The sequence below is a fragment of the Falco biarmicus genome, chromosome 5 (genome assembly GCF_023638135.1).
Source record: "Falco biarmicus isolate bFalBia1 chromosome 5, bFalBia1.pri, whole genome shotgun sequence".
Lineage (NCBI taxonomy): Eukaryota > Metazoa > Chordata > Aves > Falconiformes > Falconidae > Falco > Falco biarmicus.
The window spans coordinates 1,611,458-1,631,341 of NC_079292.1; the positions used below are offsets into that span (position 1 = coordinate 1,611,458).

Genomic DNA, 19,884 nt, shown 5'->3' on the forward strand with positions numbered 1-19,884 from the left:
AGCCATCAAACTGCAGACTAGCTGAACCCTCTGGGAGCCTGCAGTTTTGGTGACACGTGGCTGTCATCCAAACCCAGAGCCACAGATGGCTCTGCTTCCTTGTGGTAAATTTTTAGGTTACATATTTCTGTTGTTCCTGCATTTCCTATGTTGGGTCTGAAGGCATTTCTTTGATTTCTGGCAGGCCTTTGGAGATGTTAGGTTTCCCACACCACCTGGGGAGGGGACCTGCCCTTCATGCCTGAACCAGGTCTGTTGTTCTAATGACTGTAGGGTGATATCCAGAAGTGCACTGTAAGCAGAGTAATAAGCTGAAAGTGTACAGAGGATTTTCTAAAAGATTAGAAGGTGCCTCTTCAAAATAGCAACTGAAATGAGCTAGCACCTTCTGGAGTTGCTTTTTGTTCTTTTTTTAAAAGGTGAAAGAGGTTCCCAGGGATTATGTCTTCAGGGTTAATCCTTATGGGAGTAGCTGCCTTTGAGAGACTTGACTATTTATTTCAGTGTGTGTCTGCATACTTGGTACATCGTGGTGTCTGGACCTTGAACTAATACTGACCATGCTAGTACTACAGCTGAGCACTGTGCTCCACTGTGCTGTAACAGCAGAATATTACTTGTGCTTCTTACTCTCTAAAATTACTTGCTCATGCTCCCTGATGAGGAGAGGCAGTTGCTCAGGCTAATTAGCTATGTAGAGATCAGGTGTCTGTAGTCCCTTTCAGCACTGCAGTGTAAATGATTGCTGGGACCATCTATTCTGCCACTTTATTACATGATATGGGTGTGCCCGCATTCTTCTGTGGTATTAAATTAATTTTGAACTTTAGTTTTAGGAAGGCCTAACTCCTTGTTTCATGTCTTGCTAATAAAGCACAAATACTTCAAGTCTTTATTCATAAATTAAACTTTACTGCAATTGCGTAGATCTCATTTTCTCTAAAATAGTGTTGTTTCTCTTCTAGCTTTCTGAGAGTGGTGAGACATAACACTAAAAATGTTCATAAAAAACCCCAAGATAAGTAACATAGTAGAAGAATTTTTTAAAAATCTGCTTGCCTTAGAAGTGTCATTCCCAATATCAGTTTAGATCTACTCAAACTGCACTTGGATTTGGAGGTGTGCCAGTTCTGTGCTTGGCAGGCATGTGGAAGCTTATGGTAGTACTGCTTTTCCATTGCAGCTGACCTTGTCTTGAACTAGAAATAATCAAGGCCTGCACAAATCCTGCAACAGTCCCCCCTTCTCTCTCTCAAAAGTCAAATTGTTCTTGAAAGCTGTGGATTTCTTAGCTCACTAGAGAGTAAATTAGTCCATGAGAAATCACAAGAAGGAGGTCTAGATGAAAGCATTCATTCATGTTATAAGGAAAGATGCTGGAAGTCTAGATCTACTGGAAGATCTTTTAGCCTTTCTGTGAGAGGTAGCGATGAGGAAGGGAGCATGTGGGGCAGCATGATGTCTGTGTGAGGGCAGGCTTGGGCCTTTCCCCATGTTTTCTTGGCAAAAGCACAGGACCGTGCCTGTCAGTGTGAGGATGCCATCTGCATGGCACAGCCTGCTAGGCTGTCACAGAATTGCACGAGAACTAAACTGAAATCAGACTGCTAAACTGTTTTCTGGCTAGCCGTAGTGGCTGCCTGGAGATGCGGTTATTGTGTGGTGCTTCAGGAACCAAGTGAAAGCAACAGCCTGCAAAGCTGCCTCAGCCTGGCACTGCGAATGTAATCCCCAGCATGACCAGTTAACGGTAGATGAGCTGATCAGACGCAAGCTGCTGAAAAGGGTAATTGTTTTACGAAACTAAATTTGTGTTTAAAAGAAAAATAGCTGAAGAGGTAGAGGTCGAGTGCAGAGGAGGAGAACTGGACAAATCTAGTTACAGCACCGATACATTTCCTCACTTTAATTCCAGTTTTTGATTTGCTGCCTTCTCATGTGCTTACTGGAATTGACAGTCTGCAGCACTGAAACAAAATACTCTGCATGTATATTTTTTAATAGGAATATTTTTGTTTGCAGTAAAGTGAGTTAGATACTGAAAATGTAGTATCTCAGAGCCCATTTAGTAACTTGGTGGCTGATTTTCCTGGATGTTTTAAGCTGAGGGCTGAATAGTTGTGTTTAATGGCTGCATGTGGATTGAAAGGATGCTAACACGTTTTTGTCAGTATCTTAATAGGACTTTGGAGTAAAATTGATTACATAAATCCTGCTTTATCTTCAGCCACAGTCCTCAATACACTTTTATGTCCAAGAGCTATTTGGGAAGCTTTATTCTCTGATGTCAAACTTGCATCGAGATACATACTTGACCTGCGTGACATTTTCCTGATGTTTAAAGGCAAGCGTTGGTACATGTGCAAAACCTCTGCCTCACTTGTGCTTGCCCAGGGAGCTGGTGTCGGTTTAGGCTGAGTAACGCCTGGACTTTGCCTAGCTTCTGTGGGCTCTGCACACACACAACACCTGCTGGCAGAGCTGAGCTCAGTCTAGACCATGGCAGCCATGGCAACTGGAGAGAAACACTGATGGGAGCGGTGCCCAAACCTTACGTAAAAGCGATTGAGTTACAGTTGCAGCAAGCTAGCGCTCGTTTCCCTGGCTGGGTGACTGGCATGTGCCCATGCCTCTTGCGGGCAAAGCAGGTTCACGGGGTGGGAGCTGACCCACGGCAGGGGGAAAGGTTTGGTGATGTGCTGGGTGGCCAGTTACCACAGCTTGGCTGCTGAGCAGTCTCTTGTGTAATCCACTCTAATTTGCATATCTGTAGTTACATGTCCTGTTTACATCTGAATACCAGTATGTATAATACTAGTGATGGATATCATTAATACAAAATTGTATCATTAACAGAGCTGAATATGAATGATTAAGGCATTCAAAAACTGAGTTATCTTTCTGCAGAAGTAGCACTGTTACCAAGGTATGCTGCATTTGTCTAATGCTTTTTTTGCTTTTTGTTTATAAAGATGGCTTTTATACCATTATTCATTCAATCATTAAAGTCAGTCATGAAGGTTTAGGGTTTTTCTGCCATTGTAGGCATCTGAAATGAATGGATTCCATCCTGAAGGCTGTAAAGGGCTCCTGATAGTACAGTATATTTATGGCTTGCTTGGAGACAACTGCCTAGCTGGCACTTGAAAAGAAAAGCAGAAGACAAATGGCCTGGACTTTACCTATAGTTTACTATAACAGTGTAGGGGGTTATTTTGGCGCTAACCTTGGGAAAGACTGCCATGTGTTATTATTTGTAGGCATTGGGTTTGAATATAATTTGTATTTTTCTGAAGTGGAATTTAAAAAAAAATAATTAATTGTGTTATGCCTTCAGAAAGGGTTGGGCTGGAAGGTTGGGTATTGACTTGCGGTACTTTTACTTTTTTAATGAACTATGGGTATGTGTGTATGTTTCTGGAGGGGGGGAAAAAGCAGGTTAAGAGCATACTAAAACTGTTCTCAGACTTCTCGTGCTTGTTTCACTGGCCACCAAAAACCTCTTTGGAAATGTTGAGAAAGGCATTACAGAACCACATCTGTACTAAAGGTGCTGAATGGTAGCTCAGCAAATATGAGCACTTTTTTACCTGCCAGTGTTATTTAGCACCACAGGCAGCGGAGGTACAGAGACCGTTATGCTGAGATCTGCTGGCATAAGAACAAATCCTTAATGGGTGACGATTGCTGGCACAAGCCAGAAGGTTTATTCCTATGTCCTTATTGCTGTCTTAACAAGAAGCAGACCTGCTATTTTTTATATGCCAGCCTTTTTCATATCCTTAAACCTCATTGAGAGGTAAAGAATTAATATACCGATCAGCTAGTTCAGATGAATGCAGTGAGATGCTATAGTTGTGATTTTGTTTGGAGGTGCTCATAATCATAGAAACAAATAAGCTTCCAACGTGTGCTGGCAAAAATATTGAAAAGTTTATGCAGGCAGAAGTATTAAGCGTCTTTGGGATGAAATCTGTTTAGCTTGCTTTACTCACTCCTTGTTGCAAAGGAGTATGTTTAATGGGAGTGGTTTGATGAGCGTGAATGTAATGGATTAGAAAGGAGTGGGCATTGTGATGCCAAAGCAAGGGCAGGAAGCTGTTTTCTTTTTTTATGATTTTGGAGAGCATTTGTTTACTTCCCAGTTTGTACTGCCTGCAACACTTCACTAAATGTTTTATTAGGTGCTTTTGGATTTAATATTTCATATACCCACATGTGAAGCAGAATTGTGCAAAATTTAATAGGCTTAGTGTAATAAGAGAGGAGTATTGGAGAGTCTTGGGTTTACAGGTTAACTTGTTTTCCTGCTCAGCACTGCATGTGCTTTGAGTGATGTTGGAATTCATGCTCTTCTGAGCAAGGTAAAAGCAGTTCTTTCTCCCCTAGCAGAATTTTTAATGGAAAAGAACTTTACATGGGCCTCCATAGTCATCTTTTCCAACGCACAGCTTCTGGCTAGTTATTGCTATCCAAAAGATTAATTGGTGATTTTCCCTCCTCCTCTTTTCCTTCTGTAAAACAGGAGTAATTTGATATTTTGCCCTTTATAGGTTACTTCTAGAAGTTCTAGTTTGCTTATTGTGATTCTGTACAGGTGCTGGGAAGGTATGTGGTCAATATGATAAATACATTTTATTAGAGTAATATTTGCGATACTTCATATGGAGATGTGAAATAAATTCACTGGTCTCATTTTGTTTAGTGTATGAAATGAGATTAAGGGATGGCTCGATCATAGATGTATGGAGATTGTTGGGGAAAAGTTGGATAGTGGGGAAGAATTAGATAATGGGGATGTTCTTAAATGAACAGTCACAGAGATAAAATTGTTCAGTAGCTGAAAGGGTGTGTGTGTGTATATCCATGTCCTTATGTATCCATATATATATATAAATATTTAAATCAATGCGACAATTTTCTATCCCTAGAAATAAACCAAGATGGGACACTTTTCAAAGGGATGCTATGATATTGTCTATTTTAAACAGGAATCAGTTCTGGGAAGTCTGAGGTCTTGCATAACACGGGGTATTGACCCGATGTTTGCTGTGGTCCCTGAACTGTATTATCTGAGTCTGTTCTATCTGACAATATTTTTAGCAGAGACATTGTGCACCTATTCTACTGAGAGATTAGTTCCAGCACAATAGGGTGCATTACTGTGCCACCACTGGCTATTTTAGCCCTCCCTAATTAGATGGCTTGTCCCAGTGTGCTGAGGCAGAATAGATTTAGGGGATTAAGTTTCGTGTGTGGCCTGGAGGCTCTGCAAAGTACATGTAAACAAGAGTTGGGTGTGTTCATGCTTTGGAGAGGAGGGAAGGATGTAAGGCAAAATGTTGTTTGGGAAGTTGCCTCATCTAAGGAGATGTGATTGGAAGTAGGTAGAAAATGCCTGTTTGTATACAAATAAGAGAGTAACCTGAAAAACAGGTGAGATGGGGCTGTTTAGAAGACAAAATGGGTCATGTCACATTGGTCCTGGATAAAAAATCTTAGTGGCAGACTGCCAGGGTGGGAAGTGGGCAAGGAGAGGTGACCAAAATGAACCCTTTCACATTTTAAAGTATGGCTGCTGCCTGCTTTGCTGACAGAAGTGAACATGTTAAGATATGAGAGAGGGAAAGGTTTGGCTGGAGAAAAAATCACTTTCCCAATTGTGTGGGGTGGTGGAGGAGGAGGTGTTCCTATAGCCCATGTTGGAACAGAATCTGGCTTGCATGAGGACAATTACTTGCCAGACCACACGTTCTTTGTCAATAGTAAGACTTTTGAGTGCCATGAAGTTCAGGTAATCCACTCAGATTGTTGGTAAGTGGCTGGAAATCAGGTTGAAGGCCTTTATTGCTTACTCATTAAGGTCATCCCATTACCTTGGTGCTAAACTTATTGAGAGAGCTATATAGATTTCAGAGCAAGAAGTATCCCTTGAGCAGACCTCAGGTTGGGTGATGAAGTTCCCTTGCCTGCACATCCTTTTGGGGGAAGATGTCTTTCAAACCTGATGAAGCTGTGATTTCTCTCAGGTTGCTACCTCCCAACTCCACCACAGAGTGGGACATTGTGTAAAAGCAATTACAAAATGAGCAGGGAGTCTCTTCGAGGTGAAGCTTTGCTGATGTGGCAAGTCTTGCTTTGTTTTACCTTTGTGCTTACGTGCTGGTGAGACATACTTTTTCTCTTATCGGTGCCTTCAGATTTGGTGTTAAGTTAGGGAGGAAGCGCACAATCATCACTGCTGGGTCTCTGGATGCTGTGTTAGAACCTCGGGCTGGTAACTTGACTGAGCTGGTAACCAGCTGTTTAGTAGTGGCACAGATTTCTGTCAACTCAGCTGATCTTTGGAATGGTGTCTTGCTGTGGCCTGCTGATGGTCACCCGTAATGTACTTGCAGCTTGCTGTTGTGCTGGGTTTTATAGCAGCAGAGTGCTTGGAGCTGCTGCCTGGCTGCGAGGCAGGGAGTTAGCTGGGGAGGGTTCTCATGGGAAGTCTCCACAGGCCTGCACAGAAACTGCGCACTTTACAGTCCTGTCGTTACTGTAGTAATTATCATGCAAATCAGTGATATTTTAGGCATGCTGGTCCTTTTTGTGGTCGCTCAGAGCCTTTGTTTAATAGTAGAAAGGAGAAAAGTATTTGGCACCTGTTATAATTGCATCAGTTCCTCTGCACAGAAAACTAATTTTGAACTTTTTTTAAAGATAGAAGGAAAATATATGAAGAAATATTATTTTTTTCTTGAATTGTCAACCTTCATTTTACAAGTTAGTACGAAAAGCCTTTCAGAACTGGGAGGAAGTTGGGTTTTTGGGATGCACAAAAGGTTACTCGAATTTGAATATGTGTTTTCCACCTTAATTTTTAGAAAACGTCTTTCTAGGCTTTCCTGTACTAGAAAAGAATGCAGACAAGTACCTGTGGAGCTTTAGAAGCCATCAGAGTTCATGCTTCTAAGAACAATTGATTGCCTTTGTGCTGTCTGCACCGGATTAGTGAAAGAATGAGGGTGCTTAGTCTGAAAAAGAAGCTTGCCCTCTGACTGACTTCACGGTATTAAAATAAGGCAGGAGAATAACCTACAGAGTTGGCATTTTCTAAATATGAGGTGTTACAGATGGCATGCTACGATGTTTTATTTGGTCAACTTTCCAGTTGAGTAGAATACTTTTAGGATAGGCATATGATTAAATTGTCTTTGAAGACTTTCTCCCTCTACCTACAAATAAAAGCTATTTAATTAGAAATGTTTAGAAGAAAGTAACTTTATTATGAGCTTCTGTACATATTTCTCAGGATTTGTTTAGTGGACACAGGTGCTAGTGGATTAAGTTGGTTGCTATTGAAGGAGCTATGTAAATCCTGAATTATTTATAGCTTCTCATTTAAAGGAAAAAGCTTATGATAATTATTCTGTTAAGAGACAAGATCTGTGACCTACATCATATGTTTCATGTCCTTAAATGCAAATGCTATTTGTGGAATATTTATCCTTATTTTACGCATTGTATAATCTTTCCTTTAATGATATTTTTCAAAGGTTTGCTTAATTTCTACTCCATACCATAGGGTATGCTGACAAAGGAGGTACTGTCTCATCATTAATGAACTTCCCATAAAGGAATTAATGTGCAGAAAACTTCACAAATAAATTATGGTTATTCTCTAGTGTCACACAGGGGGTTATAATGAAACACTTAGAATAAAAATCCTGAAAAATACTCCTGACAGCAATGCACATCCCTGGGTGAAAAATTTGTAATCCGTAGTAAAAAGAAAATATTTCGTGCTCTGGGTCACTTTTTTTACAGGATACTTCTAGCTTGAACTAAAGTATTTATGTGCTGATATAATTTGAGTTAGTCTGTAGCAGTCCACCTAGTTGTTGGAGGCTAGCCCTCTCTGCATCAGCAAGCACTGGCATGGTCTCAGTAGAATCAGTAGGTGCCTTTGGGCCCCTATGTTTCCATTAGACTTTGGAACAAGCTTGGTGTATTTGGAGTGGAGTGTTTTGGCTTAGTTCCTCTGAAAGAGGTATAATTTGTGCACACTGGAGCTGCTCTGTGATCCAAACCAACATGTGGTAAGTGAAGATGTCGGGGGAATTTGCTTCAAGACAGCACAGCTATTCCAAACCAAGCACTAATGTAGACGTGGCCCTTAAAGCACAGAATATGAAATGAGCATGTGTCTTTAAAGTATACTCTGTGTATACAGATGTTCAGCTTAGACATTGTGTAACTGGAAAGTAGCCACATCGAGGTAAATATAGGTACTTGAAGCTTGATATAAATGGAGAATCTATATAAAACATGAAAAATTCCAGATTTTTGTTTGCATGTAGTTGTACTGCTGATATTTTATCACTCTTATAGCCTTTTGTCCCCATCTCTTAAGCTGTGCACATTTGGGGGTAGAGGGGTTGTTTGTTTCTAAATTTGCTGCTGCTTTGAACTTGGAAACTGTAAAAAAAAAAAAAAAAAAAAAAAATTCTTGTGAACAAATTATTAGTTAATTACAGCTAGAATACTAGGTTATGTTGGCTAGAGTGTTTCTTCCTGATAGGTAACCATTAAACCAATTGAATTACAAACTTCTACAATCATCTGTAGTCATCTGTAGTCATGGAGCCGGTGCATGAATTCAATTTTGACAAGACTGCAAAAGTATTAAGAATGCGGAGGAATTAATAAAATGATAGACTATAAGAAGTCTGAGATTATTGTATTCTATGAAGTAGTTTGTCAGAAACTGAATGAACTGAAATAAAAGCTGGAATTTGTCTCAGTGGGGAAGTAATTAGGAATGAGACACTCTTACCTTTAGAACTTGTTAGATGCTGTTCTTTCTTTCCTCTGAGGGTGTGCTGCTTCACTGAAACCAAACATTTCACAGAAGCGTTCTGGCTGTGGCAAAGCTCCTTTCGTGCGAAAGCGGAAATGTGAGCCTTCTCCTTGCTGTCTTAGCAAGGAGGCTTTCATTTCACATGACATACAGGCTTTGGGGGTCCTTCCTCCCAAATTGTGACTTAAACTATCCCACTTTTCTGTCATATTTCTGTTGCTGTTTAGAAAAAAAAAATTTTCACAGTGAAAGCATGAAGTCTGATAAAACTGGATAACTTGATTTCAAAGTCTGAAATGGCTCATGTAAGTTACTCTTTGTATACTATGCGTTACTATAGAGAAACATTCAGAGTTCTAGGCAGGTTGTCAACCTGAAATTGGTGTGTGAACCTTCAGGTAAGGTAACATAATTCATGTTAACAGTTGTATGAATGGTGCTCTGAAACTGTCGATACTGTGGCTCAGAAAGCTGGAAGCTTCCTGGCTTGATAAACAAATTTCATTTTTTCAGTCAGTAAGGAATTCTTTTCAGTTCTCTTATAAACATTGTTTGTATGCCTCTGATGAGAATTTCTAATAGTTCTTCTTGTCTCTTCCAAAACAGAATTAGACCACAGCTAGCCAAAGAGAAGATTGAAGGATGCCATATTTGTACATCTGTTACACCTGGTGAACCTCAAGTGTTCTTGGGAAAGGATAAGGCCTTCACTTTTGATTATGTCTTTAACATTGACTCACAGCAAGAAGAGATCTATATACAGTGTATAGAAAAACTGATTGAAGGTTGCTTTGAAGGCTACAATGCCACTGTCTTTGCTTATGGCCAAGTAAGCTTTACAATTTTATGTCAAAGTATTTATTTTGAAATAAACAGTTTCATGTAACCGGTCTTTCTCTAAAATTTTGGAATGCATTAACCTGTCTTTTTATAGTCTATATTTATACTATATTTAAAATATAGTATATTTTAAATGTGGTCTCCTGTAGGAGTCTGTTTAGGAGTTTGTATAGATTCTGTGCAGAGCGGCAATTAAAACACAGAAGATATATTTGTCTGATTAATAATAATGCTGCAAATAGCATGAATCCATGTAATTCCTGAATTCGCCCCAATGCAGCAAAACAAATTAGTGACTTAAGCAGTTGATATATAGAGATAAGTTGTACTGACATTGTTTTCTGAGCAATTATCTATCCCTCTACAGTATTTTCAGGCACTTCTGGGAAGAGAAGCTTTTTTAAAACAGATCCTAGGGAGATTCAGGCCACAGTGTGGGCAAAATGTAGAGATCAGATTCTAAAGTCAGAGAAGTTTTCATAGAGAACACACCCTCTCAGTACACTGGGCACACATTTTACTTCTCAAAGCTGAAATATCATTGAGCACAATGTAGAGAATGCATTATTGTTTTCTGAATATTCCTTTTGGAATTGATTGCATAAAATTTGGTCTTGCATGCTGAATTTCACCACTGTTAAATGTCGTATCTCAAGTTGGCTAGGTGAAGTCTAGTCCTAGTAAAACAAAGCAGTTTGTAGATCCAGTTTAGTAGATTATGCTCAGCTGTGTGATACTATTTTTGTCTTGGACCTGACCTGCTAATTCAGTGAAAACACATTACCTTATCTTCTATAGGACTTCACATTTAATTATTTTCCTGGTGAAGGTATAGCTTGTATCCTTCAGTGCTGTCTATAAATTGAGAGCAATGGTAATATTCTACCTGAGATATTCAGATTTCATAATTAAGGGAGTAATTTGATCTACTTCAGTAAAGAATTGCAAATGCTACTTCTGCCTCCAAAGTACTTGCTTTATTTAACAGTCTTGGTTGAAAACATTAACTGTTCTTTCTACCTCGGAGATGATAGCTCAGGGCTGATGTAAGCAGTTTGTGATGTTTGTAGGGGAAAGGTTATGAAAGATTGGACTGGTCCCTGTCGTCTTGTATGTGATCTGTGGATAAACAGTAAAGTTTGTCCCACTTCTGCTGTTTATCTGTTTTTCAAAACTACCTGTTGTTGTGCACGTTAGTATTGTAAGGATGACAGACTAACTACTAGTCACTACCTAGCACTAGTGTTCACAAACTACATTTCACTGTGATTTGGTACTATTAACGTGTTCTAGTGACTACTTTTTCAATTTAGACAGGTGCTGGTAAAACATACACTATGGGTACTGGATTTGATGTCAACATTACAGAAGAGGAACAAGGCATTATATCACGTGCTGTTAAACATCTTTTTAGATGTATTGAAGAAAAAAAGCAAGCTGCTATTAAACAAGGACTTCCATCTCCAGATTTTAAAGTGAATGCACAGTTTTTAGAGGTAAACAGGATATGTGTGTGTGTAGCTTCATTTTTTTTTTGGTTTTTTTTCTGGTTACTACTTCTACATTCTTTTCCCACAAGATGTTTTGAATTAATGTTCAAGATTTCAAAACAGAATTTTATGGAGTTTGCTTCAGTTCTTTAATTTTTGAAAAGGAGCCTTTTTATCTTATTCCAATTATTTTAATAGTTTCCTTTACAGCTTTATTTTGAAGTGTAGAAATACTTATATTAGTCATCATTTATCCCTTTTTGCAGCACATGTTTGTGTATGGGGCCTGTTGCTCTTGCCTGTTTGTAATTCTTTACAGACCCTTAAGCAAGAAACTATTAAAAAAAAAAAAAAAATCAGTTGTACTCTGTGCCTTTAAATAGGGACTATGTATGCCTGCTTTTGTCAGTTTGCCATTGATTTCTTTAGCTTTCAAAATCTGTTCAGGAGACTTGTTCCATTCTTCTCACCAAAGAAGAAACCTAGCAGAAAAATACTTCTTTCTCTGATCCCCATGGTTTAGGATTGGGCTTCTGTGTCACTGTTCCCTCTTTCATTAGACCCAGAGGAAAACATGGGTCAGTGCTGTGAGAAAACTGTTCCCCTTGTGTTTTCTTGTAGACACAGCTACTGGTAAAACAGGCCATAACATCTGTGATCTTTCCAACCTGCAGCAGCTGTTGGTTTGTCTTACAGCTTTTACGCTGTGTTTCCTGCCTGTGGAACTATTCTTTTAAATTGATTGATTTGGGTGCAACATATTGACATTCACTACCCAGCTGCAAAATCTGATGCTTTAAGCAGACGGAGAGGAAGAATCTATTTAAGGAAGAGCAAGTGTAAATGTGTATTACTTAGTTCAGTGTGTGTGTATGTATGTATATATGTGTATATATATATGTTCAACTTTATCTGCTTTTGGGGAGAAATTCCCCACTTTTATATTACCCAAGAAAAAAGCTGTTGGTTTTATTACTCCTGAGGTAAACCAGGCCCTTTAATCATATGTTCCTATAATTGTTTTAAAGATTAACAAGCTAGCATTAGTTTTGCGCTGCTATAGGTCTGTCACCACTAACCTTAAGCAGAAATTTTTATCGCTTTGGCTAATGTTTGCCTAGAGAGAGTCAAGGCTTGGGCATGGGCCACGGGAATGCTGTACTCTTCTCTCTGTTTGAACATTGGGGAGCTGCAGCTTCATTTCTGCTTAGGCAACTGCAACAGTAGTAGTTTAAGGAATAAACTAATCTGAATTCCTTGAGTCTTTTGACCTAACTACAAATGTGGGTGCGAGAGTCCCAAAATACAGAGCAATAATTTAATGTTACAGTGATAATGGTAAGCGGAATTGCAACCATTACAACATATTTCAAGCCTGTCTTGTTTATCTAATTTAGAGAAAGGTTAAATGGTGTATGTAATATTTTTTTTTTTTTTCCTTTAACAAGATATCACTTGTTTTGGTAGACTTTTTTTATTGTACTGTGGCTAAATTGGAACTTTCCCAGAAAGAGCTTCTGCTGTTTAGTTAGGTATTATGCACTATTCCTGTATCAGAAAGTATCCTCTTCTTCCCATCCTATCTACCATTAGAGCTGAATTACATAAACAATAATTTAGTCATTGAACAAGTTGAAGCAAGGTTTTATTTTGGAATAACTTTGAAGTCTGACAGCTAGGTAACTATTGGGAACTGTTCCTTCTGTTAGCTACTTTCTTGCTTCTCCAGCTTGCTGCAGTCTGCCTCTCTTAATTCCTTGCTTTCCTGCTAACAAAAGGATGGGCATATGGAGTCTCATGCACTTGTAGGTGCATTATCAGGATCCTCTCTAAATTGCGGTGTCAGTTTTTATGCTTAATAAAATATAATTCCTTTATAATACATAAAGAATTAAAAGCATTACATTCACAGATGCTGAGCCTGTTCTTCTCAGGGATGGATTTGCACTTGTGAGAAGTGAAATCCTCTTGCTTTCAGCATATGAGAAAGTACAGGGTGAATACAGATCTGTTGCAGTGGTTCTTTGGCTTTTACCTGGGGACTTTGAGTCTGGCCTAAGCTCTGCTGAAGTGAGTTGATATAACCAAATTAAAGACACTGGAACTGTTCTAGTGTACATTAGCAGAGACCTGAGCCATGACATTCCCAGTGGGGTGCTGCTTTTTCTATTATTTTTTTTTTGTCTGTCCAGATGTCTTCAGTTGGATCTAAACACCCTTCCTAAACTCAAAACATTCTTGTGAAACGATAATCCATCTCTTCTAACATAGATAACTGCATAATAATTTCTCCTGTTTTTCCTGGTTATAGATATAATTTACTGACCTAAAAGTCTGTGAAGTGCTTGACGATACTGAGTCGAAAGACCACTAAATGTACATGTACTTACCTTCAGGAGACCCAGTGAAACAAACAGTAAACATTAAGCAGCCTGAAACATGGAGTAAATGATTGCTGTTGCTCATGTAATTGTGCCTGAAAGTTGTAAACAAATCTAGGGCACCAGAGTGTAGCTATGGTATGGAGGAAAGTATACAAACTCTGTGCAAGAAACCATGCCATGGCATTTTTTTGGCCTGCTGGTTGATGCCTTTAATAAGCAGCTTGCACCAAAACTACTGTAAGTTGTTCCTGCCCTGGAAGGAATTTAACCTATCTAAATGAAAGAAAGACAGAATTATTAAGGTGTGAGAGCTGAGATGAGAGATGTGGTGGCAGGGAGAGCAAGTGGAGTGAGTTTGAAGTGTTTGGAGGAGGGCGCAGCCAACTGAATCAACAAAACAAAAGGAAAACCCAAGGTCAAATCTGAAGACAGCAGGTGCCAGCCACAGAAGCCACTGCTGCCGCTGTTCTGCTGGCATAAAGTGCTTCCCCTTCCCTGGTCCCACCAAAGAATTTTCTCCTAGACCTGACTACGTGGAGGAAGCTACTCCTTCTTTGGGTGGTGTAATAGGTGTGTGGGTGACTTAATTTGCAGCTGCTCTGTCCGTCATCCTGTTGTCCTTGTGTTTCACAACCTCATTTTTTGAGAGCCTTGGCATTTAGAATTTTAGAACTCTATGTGCCATGCACAGATGTTTTAGGCTGGAGGAATTTCTTCCTAAAGTAATGTTTTCTTCTTTTTTTTTTTTTTTTTTCCTCCTCTTCAGCTTTACAATGAAGAAATTCTTGATCTGTTTGATACCACACGTGATATTGATGCAAAGAATAAAAAATCAAATATTAAAATACATGAAGATTCAGCAGGAGGAATTTATACAGTGGGTGTTACAACCCGAACTGTGAATGGAGAATCGGAGGTGATAACTGAAAATAAATTACTCTGTAGCATACCATGTACATTCTAAAAATGTTATCTGTACGTTTTGATAAGCTGTTACAAATAGAGGTAATGCTTGTTAGCATCTGCATCTGGGTCAGTGTAGTTGTAAAATTTAGCTGAAACTTATTTTCTTTAGTTTCTGCAGCATTAAATCTGATAAATGTTTGATATTAAGTGCATAACAGTTTCACTTAGTAGCAAAAGTCTGTTTCTAGCATTAATATAGTTGTGGAGAGAGACATTTTTGGCATGTGTGTAAATCTGACCTCCCAAATCTTATATCCTATTTTTCCTGTGACAAGAAGGCTTTGCGGTATGACTGATGTGAGGTAAACTGCTATATATATACATTGCAAATCTGAATGCAAATGTTATTGCACATTTTTGTACAAAAATTGTACAATTTTTGTCACAGGTGAGTGGAAGATTGCTATGTTACTACTAGGGGACAGTAAAAAGAGGGGAAAGAGACTTAAGTATTTTCTTTCAGAAGTCACCAAAAATACTTTGTTTGCTTATTTAAGAATCTTTGTGCTTTTTGGCATATAGGAACTGAAATCATAGTAAAGAAAAAAGCTTATTTATATCCATAGCCATAAATGTTATAGGAACACCCGTTATTTAAACTGCAAGCAATGCAATGTACTTCTTGATTGTTTTCTAGATGATGCAGTGCTTGAAGCTGGGGGCTTTGTCTCGAACCACTGCCAGCACTCAGATGAACGTTCAGAGCTCACGGTCCCATGCTATCTTTACTATACACTTATGCCAAACCAGAGTCTGTCCTGCATTTAACACTGTATGTATCTTTGCTGTTATTAAACTTCACTTCAGTGAATGTGAATATTGTTTTGGTACCCAGTGCTATTTGAATTGCACTTAGTAAAGAAGCTGCAGTTCATCATCACGCTTGATGAATTTGCTAAGCATTATAATAACTTGATTTAATCTGTGCATATGTAACCATCCTCTAGCCAGAGGCAACCATAAACTGCAGCCTCTCACATGACTCTGCCCGTTCTCCTCCTCTAGCATTTTCTTCAGTATTTCATTGCAACATACACAAGAAAGAAAGTTAAAATGTAATTTGTCTTTAATTGGGAAAGCGTTTTAAAGTGTTTTAGTAGTTAGTGGGTTTAAGCTTGCAGTTGGTTCACTGAAAATGTTGGGATATTCCAGACTAAGTGTTGATATCCAACAAGGAGCAAGTAGAAAAGCATTCGATTCTGAGGCTTAGTGTGTTTATCTTAAATATCTATTTGGGGTTCAGACGTTTTATTAAGTCTGTGTACTTAACCTGAAATTTGAACTATGAACATACTCGGAGCTACTCTGTAGAAGATTTTTCATGTGACTGTTCAGTTCTTGGTGTATCTTGTAAAGAGGAAAGTTCTGAATAAATACATATTGCTGAAAACTACAATAGCTTCAGGGGGACTCGATTTAATTATTATAAAAATATCAGAATTTTAAAATATTTTGGTGAACTCCTAAGTATCTGGCTAGCATTATACCCATAGATATCACATATTTAAGCGTGAACAGTGTATTGGATTTGTAGTGCTTTTTTTTGGGGTGGGTGGGTGTACACTTTTTTTTAACACTACAAATAATCATTTGCAGGCAAAATGAGAGTCGCTCCCTGGTCCTTTGTGGTATGTAGACCTGCTTTATACACCTGTTTAAAAGCACTTCTTCCTGCTTTCCATGCTGAAACGGTGGATCTGGTGGTGTGGGCAGCTTGTCTGTCTTCTGACTTGGGAGGGACTGGCATCACACTTCGAGCCAGGACAGGGCAACTCAGTCACTGTGTGGTGACACTGTCTGCTCAGAGGTTTTGTGGAAAACTCCATGTACATGGGGAGTGAGGCAACTCATCTGGGAGCCTTGTTTCCCACAGGCTGTCAGCCCAGAAATCCACCTACGCTGGTGCACTTGCAGCCTTCCCCACTGTCTGAGCCTGGCTCTGCCTGGTTTTTAACAGAGGCTTGTGTTAAAGGAGTAGGTGGCTGCCTTCTGCTTTATGTTAAACTGTGTTTTGTTTCTCCTTTTTCTTTTTTTGAGGGAGATATGAGGAAGATGATTTGACTGTCTGGAGCTGGGCATTGCTAGATCCTTAATCTGTGAACACGGCACCCTCTTCTTTCCCTGTGCTGTTTAGGAGAGTAGAGGTTAGACCTGACATTGGCCTCTGAACACTCCTGGAATATAAATTAATACGAGCTATTATTGGGTGGCCAGGAGAGATGTAGCTCAAGTTTCTGTAGACAACGGTTTTGGGAGACCTTTGTTACTAGGGCAACGGACTTTGTCCTCCTCAGATGACAGCACTGGCTGTGTCCCCTCTGTGCACAGTCACTGGTGCCCGGTGTGGGCAGGCAGCCAGGTACTGCTCCTCATGCCGTGTTTACACCATCCGTGCTTCTCAGAAGTTTCTGGATGTACATTTGACTTCGTAAATAAGCAAGAGTGAAAGGATGCATTAATCCTTGCTTTGAGGGCTGGGGAAGAGTGCAGTTCACAGCAGTGTAAATGTCAAGATATCAGAAACAGTGATTTCTGATCTCGTGGAAGTGGCAAGATTCCTGTTCTTTTCTGAAACTGCTATGAGAGGAGATCGCGTAAACACAAAATGTTTAACGTCATGAGAATAGTTTGGTCTGCAGAGGTGTGCATTACCCCTTGCAGTGGCAAAGTTGGCTTGAAGATTATTGCTGCAGAATACCCAAGTTTCTTTTTTTAAAGAAAACCCAGAACAGTCTATACTTACTGTGATAGAAATGCCTAATAAAGCCTGTACATTGGGCTGTGTGAATGTTGCATGCCGCCATGACAAATAGGTAGAAATTGCCCTGCAATGGCTGTCTTACCAGGAAGATCAAGAGGCGAATGATTTAAAGATTTTCCTTGTTGTGTTGCTTTCCTGACAACAAGTCTACATTTAGAGTAAAATATAACTCCACAGTATATGGTACAGTTCTGCTCATTGATAGAAGAAAGTTTGGGATGATATAATGAAAAGAGATAATTTTGCTGCTGTGCTTTGAGACCTGAAGTGGAAAGAGGCTGAGGCTACGGTACCTGCCTGTAGCACACTGTGTTCCTGGGCAGGTACCCCATGGTGACAGAGGCACTGGTCTAGTGCCAGGCATTACAGCTTACTTGGGTGGGGGGTGTGTGCGGAGAAAGGAACCTTTTCTTTCTCTCTTGTTCCCTCTGCTGTCCTTATTTTCTGATCAAGTCAGAAGTGCTGGTGGAATACTGGCTGCTAGGAAAACTGGATTAAAGAAATAATTCCTAAAATAAAGTGGAAGAATCATGTCACAGGAGAGCTGATGGTGGGGATTAGAGAGGTATAAAATTAAAATATTTTACAGTTATTTGGCAGGTTTATGGACTAAGTGGGTAAGTGGATCTGGTAATTTTGGGGGGTAATAATAGAATGTAATTAATTTGTTGTATGTGTGGTTTGTTTTTTTTGTGTGTTCTTTTTCTTTCGCAAAATCAATTTCCTTTGACAATTGATTTAAGACTTGCATTCCAGGAGAGGTATGGATTTTGTTGCCCACCTTGCTGAAGACTTGTATATTTTCGTATATGTACTCCCCCATTCCTCCATCAAACACTTGTAGCTCATACTTCAAGTAATTGATATTTATATGCATTAAGACCTGGATCTTCAAGAATGATATGTTAGTACATATGATTAAAATAGACATAGGTGGGGTTTTTTTTGAGAGAGAGATACCTTTGTTGTTGCAGGAGAATGAGCAAATAAGGGAGGAGATGTACATGACAAATAAGTAGTTCTGTAAATAATTGTTGACTGAACTTGCAGTAGACTCATGTTAATGTGAAAATCTTACCAGGCTTTATGGATTCTTCTTTATTACAGGATAATACCACCGATAACAGGATAATATCTGAGTCTTCTGAGATGAATGAATTTGAAACTCTTACTGCCAAGTTCCATTTTGTTGATCTAGCAGGATCTGAAAGGTTAAAGCGAACGGGAGCTACAGGAGAAAGGGCAAAAGAAGGCATTTCCATCAACTGCGGACTAGTAAGACTATACAACTTGTTTTCTGTAGGCTGTTGGTACCATCTTCTCCTCTTCCCTTTTGGGTCACTCTTTTTTTATGTAATCACTAAAGTAGAAACACATTGTGTGCAGAACAAGGACAGTAGCATAAGATATAATAGTATATATTGATTCTTAGTAGGTTCTGGCTTGCTAACAATTTCTCAGTTCTACTAGAATCTAACTAGAAATTATAGTAATTATAAGTGTTGTGAAATATAGTTACTCTAACTTCTAAAAGATATTGTAGAGTTCCTTTCACTTGCTTGTGTCTTGACAGAATAAAAAAATAAAAATGAGAAATTGGAGAACATTACTAGCGTGTTGTAAGGAGTATAGGCGTGTAAAACATGGACAATGAATAAACTTAATGGATCAATAAATGCTGGTTCTGTGTTATAATTATGAAACATAATGTAAAACAACCCCAGGCGAAACACTTCTAAGTAGAAATAGAACTTTTAATTTATAGCATCACTTCATATTTTTTTTTTGTCTGTGTACTGGCTCTCTATGTAGTTTTTTAATTAACTGTATTAAATGTTTCAATTAACGTTTACTTAACTACACCAAAAAGTAGAGCTGGTGATTGTCAGTGGAGATTGTACTTTCATGCCTTTGTTTTGAGTTACTTGGCTGTGTGTAGGCCATGTGCAATTCTGTTTTAAAGATACAAAAATACGTTTTTACTTCAACTATGAAAACATCTGTCTTTCTGGTCTGGTGTGTCATACCAGAAGTATTCTGCAACCTTTCTTAGTGATTCTCTTGCCATCATTACAGTAGTTATATTCGGTAGTTATTCTGATTATATTATAGGGAAGAGAAAGAATTCAGTTAAATTTCATCATTGATAGAAGCACAAAGCCAAGAGAAATTTGGGGGTTTATGTGACATAGGTATAACAAATAGGATACAGAATGCACAAAGGTGAAAATCAGTATGATAAAAAGTAATATTTTGTATGATCACAAAACTTTCATTTACAGTAAATTGTAGCCTTCAGCTTTGGGAAACAAATTGAGAGTGATTTAAACACTTCAAAGTAGTCGCAAAAATGTGCTACATAAGCAGATCTCCAGCTGCTGGATGCGGAAAGACCATTTTCAAAACTTACGAACTGGCTAAGAACAGGGTGCCATCTAGAGGAATATTCCTTAATTTGGTGTGTGATTGAAGTTCATGCAGTTGAACATTAAAAATAATTTTACAGTCAAATGTTAGATGGTTTTATGCATATGAATTAGACCCTTTTAACAATGAAATATGATACCCATGGACTACATGATTTCAAGCCTTAAATGC

At 38.9% G+C, this 19,884-nt stretch overlaps 1 protein-coding gene across 9 annotated transcripts in view; it reads left to right on the forward strand.

The window, feature by feature from the left end:
- Positions 1 to 19,884, forward strand: part of KIF21A (kinesin family member 21A) — a 92,298-nt gene that overhangs the window by 21,459 nt on the left and 50,955 nt on the right. For all 9 annotated transcript variants that reach the window (XM_056340361.1, XM_056340363.1, XM_056340367.1 and 6 more), the window contains exons 2-6: positions 9,452 to 9,674; positions 10,999 to 11,181; positions 14,326 to 14,475; positions 15,163 to 15,297; positions 18,394 to 18,561. In XM_056340361.1, coding sequence (XP_056196336.1) covers positions 9,452 to 9,674; positions 10,999 to 11,181; positions 14,326 to 14,475; positions 15,163 to 15,297; positions 18,394 to 18,561 — 859 coding nt within the window. The remainder of the gene's footprint in view (positions 1 to 9,451; positions 9,675 to 10,998; positions 11,182 to 14,325; positions 14,476 to 15,162; positions 15,298 to 18,393; positions 18,562 to 19,884) is intronic.